Consider the following 14,915-nt stretch of genomic DNA (forward strand, 5'->3'; position numbering starts at 1 on the left):
AGGAGATGATGTTGAGGTTGTGTTGGCGTGCGATGGCCGCGAGGGGGCTCATGTATACGTTGAAGAGGGTGGGGCTGAATGAAGATCCTTGTGGTACGCCGCAAATGACTTCAGTGGCCTCTGACTTGAATGGTGGGAGGCGGACTCTCTGAGTTCTTCCGGCAAGGAACGAGGTGATCCATTCCAGTGCTTTTCCTTGGATTCCGATGTTACTGAGGCGTTGTAACAGGGTGCTATGACGGACTGTGTCGAAGGCCGCGGAGAGGTCGAGGAAGATGAGGGCGACTGTGTCTCCATTGTCCAGTAGAGTTCGAATGTCGTCTGTTGCTGCGATGAGTGCGGTCTCAGTGCTATGTTTGGCTCGGAAGCCGGACTGTGAGGAGTCAAGGGATTTATTGGTTTCGAGGAAGGCGGCGAGCTGGTTGTTTACAGCTTTCTCGATGACTTTGGCCGGGAATGGAAGGAGCGAGATGGGGCGGTAGTTTTTGAGTTCGGTGGGGTCCGCTGTGGGTTTTTTCAGAAGGGCGCTGAGTTTGGCGTGTTTCCAGCTTTCCGGGAAGGTGGCGGAGTTGAGAGAGCAGTTGATGACGTGTCGGAGGTGTGGTGCTATGATGGAATCTGCTTTGTTGAAGATGTGGTGAGGGCATGGGTCTGTGGGGGATCCTGAGTGGATGGAGTTCATCAGGCGGATGGTGTCCTCAGTGGAGATTGGGTTCCAGTCATTAAGGATGTTCAAGGGGGGTGAAGGTATGGCAGAAGGTTGTGTGGGATGGTCTCCGGGTTGGTTGTTGAAGCTGTTGTGGATGTCTGCGATTTTGTTGTGGAAGAACGAAGCTAGGGAGTCGCAGAGGGTTTGAGAGGGAGTGATGTCGTTGGAGTTGGCAGTGGGGTTGGTGAACTCTTTGACGATGTTGAATAATTCCTTGCTGTTGTGGGCGTTGTTGTCTAGTCGGTCTTTGAATGCGGTTTTCTTGGCCTTCCGGATCAGTTGGTGGTGTATGCGGGTGGCGTTTTTGAAGGCGTCCCTGGTGCTGGTGTTTGGGCCTTTTTTCCAGGCCTTCTCAAGGGAGCGACAGAGTTTCTTGGATTTCTTAAGATCATCGTTGAACCAGGGGGCTTTTTTGCTGCCTAACTTGATTTGACATTTTTTCAAAGGTGCTAGGTTGTCGGCGCTATTGGTTAGCCATTGAGTTAGGTTAATGGCTGCTTGGTTGGGGTTCGAAGAGGGGGCAGGGGGGTTGTGAAGAAGCGATGAGGAGATCTGGTCGATGGTGATTTTGTTCCAGTTTCTTCGCAGAGTAGGTTGGGGATGGTTGTGGGTTGTGGTCTTTTTGTAGATAAAGTGAACGCAGCTGTGGTCCGTCCAATGGAGAGCTGTGGTGTGACTGAGGGAGATATGTTTGCTGGAGGTGAAGATAGCGTCGAGTCTGTGACCTGCGTAGTGAGTGGGGGTATTAACAAGTTGTTTGAGTCCGAGGTTGGCGAGATTGTCCAGAAGGGCGGTGGTGTTGCTGTCGTTGCTCTTTTCCAGGTGAAAATTGAGGTCTCCCAGTAGAATGTAGTCCTCGGAGGGGAGGGCGTGTGGGGTGATAAAGTCAGTGATGTCTTCACAGAATTGTGCACGGGGTCCTGGTGGCCTGTAGAGGAGGGTGCCTCGGAGTGTGGTCTTGGGGTCGGTGTGGATCTGGAAGTGAAGGTGCTCGGCGCTAGCGAGGTTGACGTCTGAGCTGGTTGAGATGCGGATGGAATTCTTATGGACGATAGCGATGCCTCCTCCTGTTTGGTAGGTGCGGTCTTTTCGGATGATCTTGTAGCCTTCCGGGATGGCAATGGTGATGTCTGGGGCTGAGGAGGCGTTCATCCATGTTTCTGTTTGGAAGGCGACATCCGGAGAGATGGTGTCTAGTAGATTCCAAAGGTCAATGGTGTGTCTGTGGACGGAGCGGGTGTTGAGCAGGATGCATTTAAGGTGGTTGGTGTCGGACCTCTGTTTGGTGTTCGTGGATGAGGAGTTGGTCTTGATGCTGTCATACTTGCAGGAGTTGCATGTGAAGGGTCCATGGGTGTGTCCAGGAGCGGCTAGGGTGCAGTTGGGGAGTCGGCCGGGGTTTAGGGCTAAGAGGGTGGATGCGTTGTAAGTAATGCGGGAGGGGTGGGTGGGACGGGGGCCAGGGGGTCTGGCGCTGGGCGCGGTCCAGGCGCGGACGGGCGTAGACGGGCTTACCTTTGGCGCACCTTCGGCGCGGCCGTAGCGCGTGGACGCTGCGCGTTGGGACATCTGACATAAATGGAGAGTGGAGGGGGGCGGAGCGTGGGAGGGTCAGCTGGGAGGCGGGATCTAGGTGCAGGGAGGGTCTGCAAGGGGTCCCAACAAAATGGCTGCACAGTAAACAAACAAATCAGCAAAGCTCCGACAACAATCTCGAGGTGCACAACAATAAAAGCGCTAGCAGAGATAAATGCGAGGCAAGTAGCGTTATTGAGCGCTGCACGAAATAATTATTTAAAGCAGTTGCAGAGGCACTAAAGCGCACAGGTCACGAGCGCTGCACAGAGTCAATTGCAAGAATAGTGCCTGGAGTACAAATGAGCACAGGTCACAAGCGCTGCACAGAATCAATTAAAATTAAAGTGCCAGGAGTACAAATGAGCACCGTTCTCGAGCGCTGCACTGATAGCTTGTAGAGACAATACCAGTCACGCATACGATACCAGCAGGAGGGGGAGGTGAGGGGAGCGGCCGCTTCTGCGAGGAGCAGGACGGTCACAGCTGTACACGAGGGCAAGCACAGGCTCTACCTCTGTGGGTGGGAGGGTCAGCTGGGAGGCGGGATCTAGGTGCAGGGAGGGTCTGCAAGGGGTCCCAACAAAATGGCTGCACAGTAAACAAACAAATCAGCAAAGCTCCGACAACAATCTCGAGGTGCACAACAATAAAAGCACTAGCAGAGACAAATGCGAGGCAAGTAGCGTTTTTAAGCGCTGCACGAAATAATTATTTAAAGCAGTTGCAGAGGCACTAAAGCGCACAGGTCACGAGCGCTGCACAGAGTCAATTGCAAGAATAATGCCTGGAGTACAAATGAGCACCGTTCTCGAGCGCTGCACTGATAGTTTGTAGAGACAATACCAGTCACGCATACGATACCAGCAGGAGGGGGAGGTGAGGGGAGTGTCAGGCTGAAACATGTGCACTGATGCACATGTTTCAGCCTGACAATTATCCAGGAGAGACACTCTGTATGCCAACGAAGTGGTTGCAGCCTTGGCACTGGTGTAATGGGACCCCAACTGTTCTGGAGGCAGCTTATTGGTCATTGCGTAAAAGATCTTAATGCAGAGGAATACTGGACCAAAGTCTGTTTCTTTAGTGCTTTGCCATGTTTGCCCTAGAGAACCTCATTAAGAACGGATAAATCACACAATGGTTTTAGGGGTCCAAACAATAGAATCACTCCCCCTCTGATGAGGAGTGATTTCATGGTAAATAAGAGTGATAGACTGAAGACATGAAAGGCAGTCACAATGTTTGACAGAAAGGGCGCTTTTGTCCTCAGCACCAGTTTGTTAAAAAAAGAAGGTAGTGCATGGCCACTGGAATGACGGAGCATGTAGCTCGCTCATTTGACAAGCTAAAATTGTGATGAGAATCAACATCGTAAGACACTGCACAGTTACTGCAACAGATGATCGTCCAGACAGCCACAACACAGGAAGGGCTGGGTGTGATAGGATACATCTGCATTCATCTGCATTCATCTGCGTATTGATAGTCTTCCTGGGCAGGTAGAGGGAGAGGTGATTCACACTTACTTTGAATAGCTTGTTTCTTCCCCTCACACAAAAGGCAAATTTAACCCCTACTGGTAAACTGGAGCCAGGGCTGGATTGAAAGGGATACTTGTCCACTTCTGAGTTCCTTTGAAATCACCCTCTATATGAACCCCACTTTTGTGTATAAGTACCAGGGCTCTGACCCTATCAAATCAGTACACTACTGGACCTGGAAAGAACGCTATGTGAGAAAAGGCTGCTGTGCGATGCCTGACTATTCTGAGGAACTGCTTCCCTTCTTTGCTGAGCTGCCCTGCTACTTGCCGACCTCTGCCCCGCTAAAGGACCAAGGACTAAACGCAGAAGGACTTCAAGGCTTGCTGACTTGCCTCCTGTCCTCCTCCAGCTCCAAGGGACATCAAAGACCTTGTTATCGGCTTTGATTGTCTTTACATAACTGCTGCAGAGGCCATTCTACAAGAACAGGCACTCTGCTTTGCGGGGGCGTCTAACAACCAGCTTTACATGCAAGACAGCAGCAACATGTTTTAATTGCGGTGGAAGCAACAGTAACCTGAAACAAGTCATTAATGAGGTTTAAAGCATGCTTCTGCATTTATTCATTAAAATTGATATCTCATGATCTACTGATTGGATGTTTTTTATTTTGGTCTTATTTTATTCAGATACATATTTACTATTTTCCTAAAACTGTGTGGAGTCCTTTTGTGGTGTTTTCATTGTGTCACTGTGTGTGTTTGTGCTGCACAAATACTTTACACATTCCTTTTGTTGATAAGCCTGCATGCTCTGTGCCAAGCTACCAGAGGGTGAGCACATGTTATCTTCCTAGTGTATCTGACTTACCATAACTAGAGTGGTGGCTTATGCCTGGATTGAGTGCATACCTCACCCAACCAGAAATCCCATTTCTAAGACTTTCTGTGTTCAAAATGCTGATTCATCTTGTTTGGGGGACAAGGAAGTTAGATCGCCATTGGTGAGCACTCCATAATCCTTGTGTTACTTTTTAATTGCCCACCTTTGAAACACTTTGAACCTACCCGACTGGTGACTGCCCATTAGGAGCATTTTATAAATCAATCAATTATTTACCCACAAACTCTTAAGATTTTAAGGAACAAATGTAATCAGTGACTAATGAAAATGCACCAGGTCATGGAGATCAACGTAGAAGGGATTATTGAGCCATATCTAATTTCACAGACAGCAAGATATGGTCTTATACTAACAATGCTCAATATTTCAGAAATGTGCCCAATCAACCATGGAAATGAGGTTTACAGAGTTCTCCTCACCATTCCATCATTCAATGACGTACAATTAACAAATATAAAATCCCAAAATGCAAAGCATGGGCATTGGGATGTACACCACACAAGAATGCAGCATGTTATTAGGCAAATCTTTCAAAGATACAGCGCAACATTCACGTAAATACATTATTCACAATTCACTAGTCTTTAATGATGGCTCAACATACAGAAATTTGCATGTAGTAAGGTTTGGATTTATACAAACAGTTAAGTCAAGTCTAAGGAGAGAACATATTTGTCACTAAGAAACTGAAAAGTTGAATCTAAATTAGGATAAACTTGAATTTCTGCTACTCCATATGAAAATCACTTTGAATAAGGCCAAATGGTACTTCAACAACAGTAAAAGTGTACAAATCTGAAAACAACTCCTTTGAGCATAAAGTCAAATTTAAATATCTGCTCACAACGCAAGAGCTGCCATAGTCCATGTGAGCTATCCAATCTGTCATTTCCCTTGACTACTTCCAGTGTGCTGTTCCAATTTCAAAAGCTGCTGTTCGAGCTTACGTAAATTGACTTTGTGCATCATCAGGAACTGTCCATTCAAATGGAAAACAGGTATGTCATACTTGTATCTGTCATACAAGTCTGTATTTTCAGGGAGTGTGATGTCCACCTCCTGCAAAACAAACTTGAAAAAATAAGGGAAATTGGTTAAAACACATAAGACATGCAAAGTTTGTTTGTGTTTGGCATACAGTCAACAACAGAGACCCTAATACTATTTCCAATTACCCATCAAGAAAAACTATGCAAATGATTCTTTCTTCACGCTGCTAATATCCTCACTCCTCCTCGATGGCGAAATTGAACTAGTGATAACGCACCAAAGAACTACAATCAATCGGCAAGCCACCATCCAGGGCTACATTTTTTTGGCCGGCACCAATTACTCAAATGCCTCAGTCTCACTTTTTTCCAGAGGGAGCAGAAATAGCTGCTGAAAAACCTCTGAAGCAACTGCTGAAACCTACAATGTTTAGACTATGATCTTTATCTGGACTTGTCACTAGTATAATAGCCTTAACTAATCCACATGATCAATCCCCGTGTCTTGGATACATCTTAACAATCTGTCTTGGGGTCCCCAAAGTGTCTCCTCTGTCCTGTATACGATCTTTAAAACTGTACAAATTTTTTTGGTGTTCTTTATAGGAATTACACTTTTATGACAATTTTATAAGTGCTTCTTACAATCTTCATGGCACAAAATGTTTCAATTTCTCTTCAAAGTAAAGTCTGTTCTGATGGCTTATGTACTACTTGTTAATAACAGAGTGTATTCTTTGCAAGCAATGTCATCGATGTAATAGGTGATGTCTTATGTGATCTAATTGATGATATCATCTGAGATGTCATCCATGAGGTGATGAGAATGGCATGGAAGGTTACGATTGTGGCACTCACTATAACTGGTGAATTTGAATTGTTTTCAGGTTTTGCTTATAACAATAACGTTGCTTCAACTGAGTTTTTTTCGCAGGGAATTGCTTTGGCTTTTATTAGAAACCATTTTTTTTCTTCTGAGTACCTTTTAAAATTCATGATTGGCATGCTTTGGAGTCCCCATGAGACATTGTTGGTACTTGTGATCAGGTTTTACATCAGAATCTTTTCCCCTTTAACGCCTTTTTCTCCCCCAATAGGTAGATCCAGGTAGGTTAAAGGAAGATTTGGAGTAAAAGTATAACCCTAATGTGCAATACTATATATGCCTTTTTTCCATAATTGTAGATAGCTTATAATATTTATTGTATAGGTCCTGAAGAATCACAGGGTTAATACACCATTAGCGAGAAACATGTTGACCCACACACTATGCAAAAACAAAGATTCTATCAATGCGAAAAGAAAAAAAAGTTTTTTATATATATGTTTTCAACTATGCAGTGAAAAGGTAGTGAGAGGGACTCCCTTTGCAAATGGAAAATGGAGAGCACTATGTGTTTTTAAAATACCCCTCACACACTAAGAATCCCTTAGTGTCATGCTTCATCATGGGGGTCTTCCGCTACGGGGCGGGGCGTGCTGCGACCTACGAGCTACGCGGGAGCACTTGATTCTTGATAGTAGGCTAAGTGTGATGTAAGGATAGTGAAGAAGTGGTAGTGATAGGGGTGTAGGGACCTAAATAAGTGAATGCAAATAGAATAGTTAAAAATTCCCTGGCTAGTAGAAAAAAATTGATTTAATAGATTCCCTAGCTGGGAACAATAAAAAGGGGTTTGTGGAGTGGAACAGAATATGTTAACCACCTGGTCGAAATGACATTTTTCTTAAGCAGTCCCCTACTGCTTACTCCTCAGGACCTCTAATGATCCCTACTGAAAAATACTCAATTCTAAATAAGAATGATATGCCTACAGTCCTAAAACCTAATAGCAAAAATCCTCTAATAGGTTCTGCTTCTGGGCTTGAGTGGGCCCTTGTTGAGCAAAAAATGGGGTGACCTGTTGTGGTCCCTGTAAAAGAAAAAAGGGAGAGAAAATACAATATTGTAAATGCACAAAAAAATAAGTCAACACATGGTTCTCATATTACGCTAGTTGCGTGGGGCACATTGTGGCATTATATCCATATATAGGTATAGCTGTAATGACTAGTAGGACAGCCCGTCATAAAGGGAATGGTGATATATTTTTCTCCTGCCCCTGATATGATAGGTATATTAACCTTCCAAAGTCTTCCACTCGCATTGCGTAAGTACCTCACACATCACACACACACATTCTGCAGCGATCCCACACAAGGACAGTTGGTGAAAAAGCCGCTAAGAAAGATTCCATATTAAAAACAAGAGAGTCTCGATACTCTTAGGAGAAGGCAAAATGTTAGTTTCTCGGAAAAAGTGATCTACACTTATATTCCAGATAGATTCTCACCTGAGCACCTTGTGAGACTCTACCATTTTTGTCTCATTTCAGTAGACCGCAAGATATTGATCCCCAGGATGCAGTCTCATGGGGCACACAACTTGTAAAAGAACTGTATGTATATAATATACCTCATATGCATGTATCTGCGATATAAATGTAGATCACGCTTTGAAACAATCTGGTGATACGCTATCTTTGGGCTACGCTCTCTACTGAGCAACTTGTGAGACTCTATCTGGAATATAAGTGTAGATCACTTTTTCCGAGAAACAAATTTTTTGCCTTCTCCTTAGAGTATCGAGTCTCTCTTGTTTTTAATATGGAATCTTTCTTAGCGGCTTTTTCACCAACTCTCCTTGTGTGGGATCGCTGCAGAATGTGTGTGTGATGTGTGAGGTACTTACGCAATGCGAGTGGAAGACTTTGGAAGGTTAATATACCTATCATATCAGGGGCAGGAGAAAAATATATCACCATTCCTTTTAAGACGGGCTGTCCTACTAGTCATTACAGCTATACCTATATATGGATACAATGCCGCAATGTGCCCACGCAACTAGCGTAATATGAGAATAATGTGTTGACTTTTTTTTTTGTGCATTTACAAAATTGTATTTTTTCTCCCTTTTTCTTTTACAGGGACCACAACAGGTCACCCCATTTTTTGCTCAACAAGGGCCCACTCAGGCCCAGAAGCAGAACCTATTAGCGGATTTTTGCTATTAGGTTTTAGGACTGTAGGCATATCATTCTTATTTAGAATTAGGTATTTTTCAGTAGGGATCATTAGAGGTCCTGAGGAGTAAGCAGTAGGGGACTGCTTACGAAACATGTTATGTCGACCAGGTGGTTAACATATTCTGTTCCACTCCACGAACCCCTTTTTATTGTTCCCAGCTAGGGAATCTATTAAATCAATTTTTTCTACTAGCCAGGGAATTTTTAACTATTCTATTTGCACTCACTTATTTAGGTCCCTACACCCCTATCACTACCACTTCTTCACTATCCTTACATCACACATAGCCTACTATCAAGAATCAAGTGCTCCCGCGTAGCTCGTAGGTCGCAACACGCCCCGCCCCTTAGAGGGACGGGAAGACCCCCATGATGAAGCATGACACTAAGGGATTCTTAGTGTGTGAGGGGTATTTTAAAAACACATAGTGGTCTCCATTTGCAAAGGGAGTCCCTCTCACTACCTTTTCACTGCATAGTTGAAAACATATATATAAAAAACTTTTTTTTCTTTTCACATTGATAGAATCTCTTTGTTTTTGCATACCTGTTTGGAGGGTGATTCTATCACCACCACCTCTGTACTTCCTCAATTGTTTTTGGACCCACACACTATAACAAGGACACGAATACGCACAAAAACTCTTCGGGCAAGTGCCTTGAACACTGTTTTTAATTAGGACAGGAGAACCTCAGAATAAAATGTTGTCCTTCTAGGTACTCCCAGTCTTATTTTACTTCACTACACTGCATCTACACAATAAACGGCCCAATACCCACACTTCACCACTCGGCAGTAGGATAGAAGATCTCCGACAAAGAGACCCTCTTTAGGGAGCCCGTTGGGGAACGCACCGCAGCCGCAACGAGGAGCAGCCCAGATGATGAAGCATGACACCTGGCAGGGTGTGTGAGGGCATTGTGATCCAACATATGTATCCCCACTATGCCCTTTCTAGGGTACAGTGCAATCCAGTTACTTTGTGACTCCAACTGGCACCTTTGATAGAGGAACAGCATAATACCCATTTTTGGATTGTATCTACCGAGGCTTCCTTTATGCTGGACCTCCCAACTCCTCCTTGAGTGGAAAATATGCCTCCTGTCCCTTTCTTTGACTTAAGTTCTACCAATCAATCAGATAATTCATTTACATAGAGAGAGGCTGCACCTCAGTGAGTTAACAGGTAAAAAGAAATACATAAAAAATCTTACAGTTAAGCTTAGCGTTAGGGAGAATATAATTGTTGTGCTTTTTGCAGGTCCCAAAGAAGAGTAATTGAAGGAGGGCCATTACCGGAGGCAGTCTCTCTTGTTTATCTTCCCATTCCCATTTCCCCCAGACTGAAGTTTTTGACAGGGTTAGATTACCTGTCACTGGCAGCAGTTGGGGGGATCTGGGTTTAGTTCATCTGCTTCGGAGGGGATTGCAGAAACGAGTTTGACAAAAATACGAGTCTTAACTAACCATCTACCTATTTAGACTCAGCCTGCAATGAAAGTTATGGGTCTAACACATTTAGAAAACAGGTATGGTTATCGGCAACACCTTCATCCATCCTAATGCACAGCAAATGTTTGCATCTTTCTGTTTGACGTTGACCACAAGTGAATTAAGGCCACCTCTCCTTTAGAAAGCAGCTAAAAACCTGGCTATTCGATAAGTAATGCACCCACCCTCCCCCAAGCGCCTTGAGACCCTCTGGGTGAGTAGTGCGCTATACAAATTACTGAACTTGAACTTGAACTATAACCTTCATAGTGGCATTTAGTCTTCTATATATCTCTCCCATAACATCTCTTAACATATGACACACACAGGCTACTATCGCTGCTCACAACAGGATTTAATGCAGCATCAATCGTCTCACTTTAAACATCCTCTTTTCTTTCTGCTAGAACTCCTAGGAATATCCTGTGGCTAATTCACATCCATTGACTAATCCCAAAGTGGCTTCAGGGTCTGTGAAGAAGTATGTTGTGACTCCTGTCAGGATCTTGAACAGTATGTAACAAGGTATAGTTTAATGTGTAAATCAAGCCTAGGTTTGATTTACACATTATGTTTTCCCTGTCCTAGGAATTGTATCTACTTTCTACAGGGGGTCCTTGTTACTTACACATTAATAACAAGGTATAGTTTACGTGATTTTCTTTTTAGCTCTTTCACCAATCCAATCTGGTGGTACTTTGTGAACCCCTGTTGTGAATAGGAGTAACGTATCTAGCTATTTTCTGGCTTCTACATCTGAGACAGGTCTCAAGATGTCATCCTAGGGACTAAACATCCAAGAGCATGGTATATGGTTGAGAGAGTGGTGCCGAAGCAGCTATTTAATTCCCAGAAAGTAATGGGTACCTTACAACAAATGACAACTTGATAGGCCCACTACTGGGATAGTTTGTGTTTGACATTTAATAGCTCCACAATATATTTATTTCTGGGCACCTCCTATACATCCATTTTTGCAGGGGTGTGGAATTTAATAAAATATCTACTTGTCCATGGGACAGGTAGCTTCATAAATCTACTTGCCCTGTAGAAAAATCCACTTGCCCCTTTGGTGCCATGTAGTGCAGTGACAAATAATAGCGGCAATCTCATTTTATAAGAGCTCTGATAATAGCCTCTCTGATTATGCCAGGGTTCATGCTATATAAGGGTTTGAATACTAGCAATTTCCTTATTTTGCCATCTTTCTGCAGATTGGGGCTAAAGGTAGTGGTAAGCAATGGTTCAAAGGTTGGAATGCCTTTTAGAGTCCGAGCAAACCTAATAACTTGCACATTTAAGTGGTTTTCACCAGCTCTTCTCTAATCTTTCCGGACACTGACAAAGGTTAGAAATGTACTACTGACAATGGCAAAAGGAAAATTTCTTCCTGGGCTGGGAAAAATGTGGTTGGAGGAAAAGTGAACTTGTAAATGCTCAACAGATTTTCGCAGGAGCAAAACTATGCAATCATATTTGGTAGTGCTAAAATGCAGTTCATAAATATTTTCTAGGAGTACGATTTCCTGGCCTTCATGTGAACACATAAAAGCTGTGAATCTGCACCAATGCAAGAAAATTTACCTTGGGTGAACTTTCGTGACTTTCTTTAATAACGGAGCTCCTAATTGGGTTTGGTGTTTAAGCAGGACCTTTTGTTTTTATGAAAATTCTATCTATTGACTGGCTTCACTGTGAGAGTCAACATTCGGCTCTTTTACAAGCAGCGTAACAGAACTCATAGTAGTTTTGCTCAGTGCTAGGAAATACTATAGTAATGTGTGCTTTGAGACCAACAACTATTTTCCAATAGTTGTTGTAATGGTTAGGACCCAGCAGCTCCAGCAACAATAAAGTTTTACATAAACCATGTCAAAACAAGACACGCATTGACAAAACCAAAAGGTTGACCACCAAAGTCAGACCTATTGGAGTTGCCAGTACTTGCTTATTTTTATGTTTCCCATTATCTTGTTGAAACTGTTTACATTAATTTTCCATTATGAATATTGTTTGGAAAAGCTAGCATGCATCCACTCATTTTAATAAATGATGATTCACATAAAATGGTACCTAAAATTTCGCAGTAGTTTAGCAAAAACAGAGGTAAGGGTTTTAGCAGTGGTTTGATATGGGTACTGTCTTAGAGTTTCTATAATGGGTACCTTTGTGATTTCTGCCTTAAAGAACATAGCATCCATACACTTTCACATTGTTTTACTATCTCTCCTGAGAAGTTTGCACTATTAGCTGTTTCTGGCTTTAGTACCTTCTTCTGCCTGGCTTCTGCATGTGATTTCTTTCCAGCAGAAAAAAACTGTCTTCCTGACTGCCTAGTGGTAAGAGTATCAGCAATGTGCTTTGATGTAACGTTCAACCCAATTGCAAGGTGTAGCTGTTATAGATAATCCGAAGCTCCGGGAAGAGAAAACAAATATAACACAAAAGACAGACTCATGGCCTCTGCAAAAATGTGGACCCTAAAAACAATACATCTTATTGAAGTCAAGGAGTGAGAAGCCCCCTCAGTCTATCCATCCCAAACAGTAGGAGGAGAATTTCTTTAGACCAGTTTATCCTAGGGTCTCAACATTTTCACTTTCCTGGGTCAATTGTTAAGGTGCCTATTTGTATACATTGCATATACACACATGCACGTCTACCCATATTAGCTCCTCTAACTAGTCATCTATGCCAGTGCATTGTAGGTAACCATTCCATATTTTGCCTAGTACCAGCACACTATTCTCCTAGCTCTTGAGGAAATGTGGTGCAAATATGATCGGCCAAACGAGGGCACCGAACTTTCAACCCTGACTCACTTTCAGTTAACAATCAAACACGGAAAGGGGACCTGCCCGCAATAATTTTAGTTCATGGCCTAGGAGAGGTCCTTTGTATTATAAAAATTGTCCTGAACCCAAGCAATTCATATAACAAGTTAGTTTTTATCAAAATATATTTTTTTTATTTTCATGAATTCATTATCATTGTATGTAGATATAAAAAGTTATACATCCAAATAAATAAACATCTTGGCAACAATTAAATAGTGGTTCTGACTTCATACTAACATACCCTTCACATTCTTACAAAAAACATTCACACATCATGCATCCTACAACACTAAGCAGAGATGATTTTCAGATGACAGGGGGACCGATGATCAAATGTCCGGGTTGGTTCAGAAGGTTCCTCAGTGGGAACAAACGCCAACGCGCGTTTCGGTGTATGGCCCCGTCCGGGGCAACACCTTCATCAGGGCAAAGTGGGGTAGAGAAGAAGGAACCACACAAGTATAGAAAATTGGTAACGGAAGGAGCTGGCGTATGGTTAACCACAGTAGGAGGCAATTTGCTTATGCCTAGGGGAGATCGTGTTGCTGTAGATAAATGGCTGGGATGGAGGGAATCCCGTTCCCACTTGTATGTGGCGGAGTCAATCCCACGGGGGGAAAAAATGCAAGGATAAATAAAATTGAGAGTCCCTTCACATCAAGAGGAAGATATCGTGGAGGACAGTAGGGGGATGCTGACCTTGTCTGCTGCCCGTATGGGATAAATATACCTTTTCTAGGTTAGGGCGAAAACCACAGATGGATTCTGTTCAAAGCGGGGGCCGCCGGCTGAAAGAGTAAATAGGACTTATCACAGATGATGTCTAGGGCGAATTCGGCAGTACTACCGTCAGGTTAGTTTCGAATTTAGTCAGGTCCCTTCTGGGCGGAGCCTGGCGCGTAGGCAAGGGGCAGTCTCCAGTCGGCGGTTCCGGTCGCTCGCACGAGGATAGGCCTATCCTCGTGCGAGCGACCGGAACCGCCGACTGGAGACTGCCCCTTGCCTACGCGCCAGGCTCCGCCCAGAAGGGACCTGACTAAATTCGAAACTAACCTGACGGTAGTACTGCCGAATTCGCCCTAGACATCATCTGTGATAAGTCCTATTTACTCTTTCAGCCGGCGGCCCCCGCTTTGAACAGAATCCATCTGTGGTTTTCGCCCTAACCTAGAAAAGGTATATTTATCCCATACGGGCAGCAGACAAGGTCAGCATCCCCCTACTGTCCTCCACGATATCTTCCTCTTGATGTGAAGGGACTCTCAATTTTATTTATCCTTGCATTTTTTCCCCCCGTGGGATTGACTCCGCCACATACAAGTGGGAACGGGATTCCCTCCATCCCAGCCATTTATCTACAGCAACACGATCTCCCCTAGGCATAAGCAAATTGCCTCCTACTGTGGTTAACCATACGCCAGCTCCTTCCGTTACCAATTTTCTATACTTGTGTGGTTCCTTCTTCTCTACCCCACTTTGCCCTGATGAAGGTGTTGCCCCGGACGGGGCCATACACCGAAACGCGCGTTGGCGTTTGTTCCCACTGAGGAACCTTCTGAACCAACCCGGACATTTGATCATCGGTCCCCCTGTCATCTGAAAATCATCTCTGCTTAGTGTTGTAGGATGCATGATGTGTGAATGTTTTTTGTAAGAATGTGAAGGGTATGTTAGTATGAAGTCAGAACCACTATTTAATTGTTGCCAAGATGTTTATTTATTTGGATGTATAACTTTTTATATCTACATACAATGATAATGAATTCATGAAAATAAAAAAAATATATTTTGATAAAAACTAACTTGTTATATGAATTGCTTGGGTTCAGGACAATTTTTATAATACAAAGGACCTCTC

The 14,915-nt window shown here is 43.7% G+C and overlaps 1 protein-coding gene across 1 annotated transcript in view; it reads right to left on the reverse strand.

Annotated features, from left to right (window-relative positions):
• Nucleotides 1-4,421: 4,421 nt before the first annotated feature.
• C3_1H5orf63 (chromosome 3_1 C5orf63 homolog) overlaps nt 4,422-14,915 on the reverse strand; it is a 47,522-nt gene continuing 37,028 nt past the window's right edge. The window contains exon 4 of the mRNA XM_086961112.1: nt 4,422-5,745. Within this exon, the coding sequence (XP_086817238.1) occupies nt 5,560-5,745 (186 nt within the window). The 3' untranslated portion in view covers nt 4,422-5,559. The remainder of the gene's footprint in view (nt 5,746-14,915) is intronic.

The sequence above is a fragment of the Lissotriton vulgaris genome, chromosome 3_1, assembly GCF_964263255.1.
Source record: "Lissotriton vulgaris chromosome 3_1, aLisVul1.2, whole genome shotgun sequence".
NCBI lineage: Eukaryota > Metazoa > Chordata > Amphibia > Caudata > Salamandridae > Lissotriton > Lissotriton vulgaris.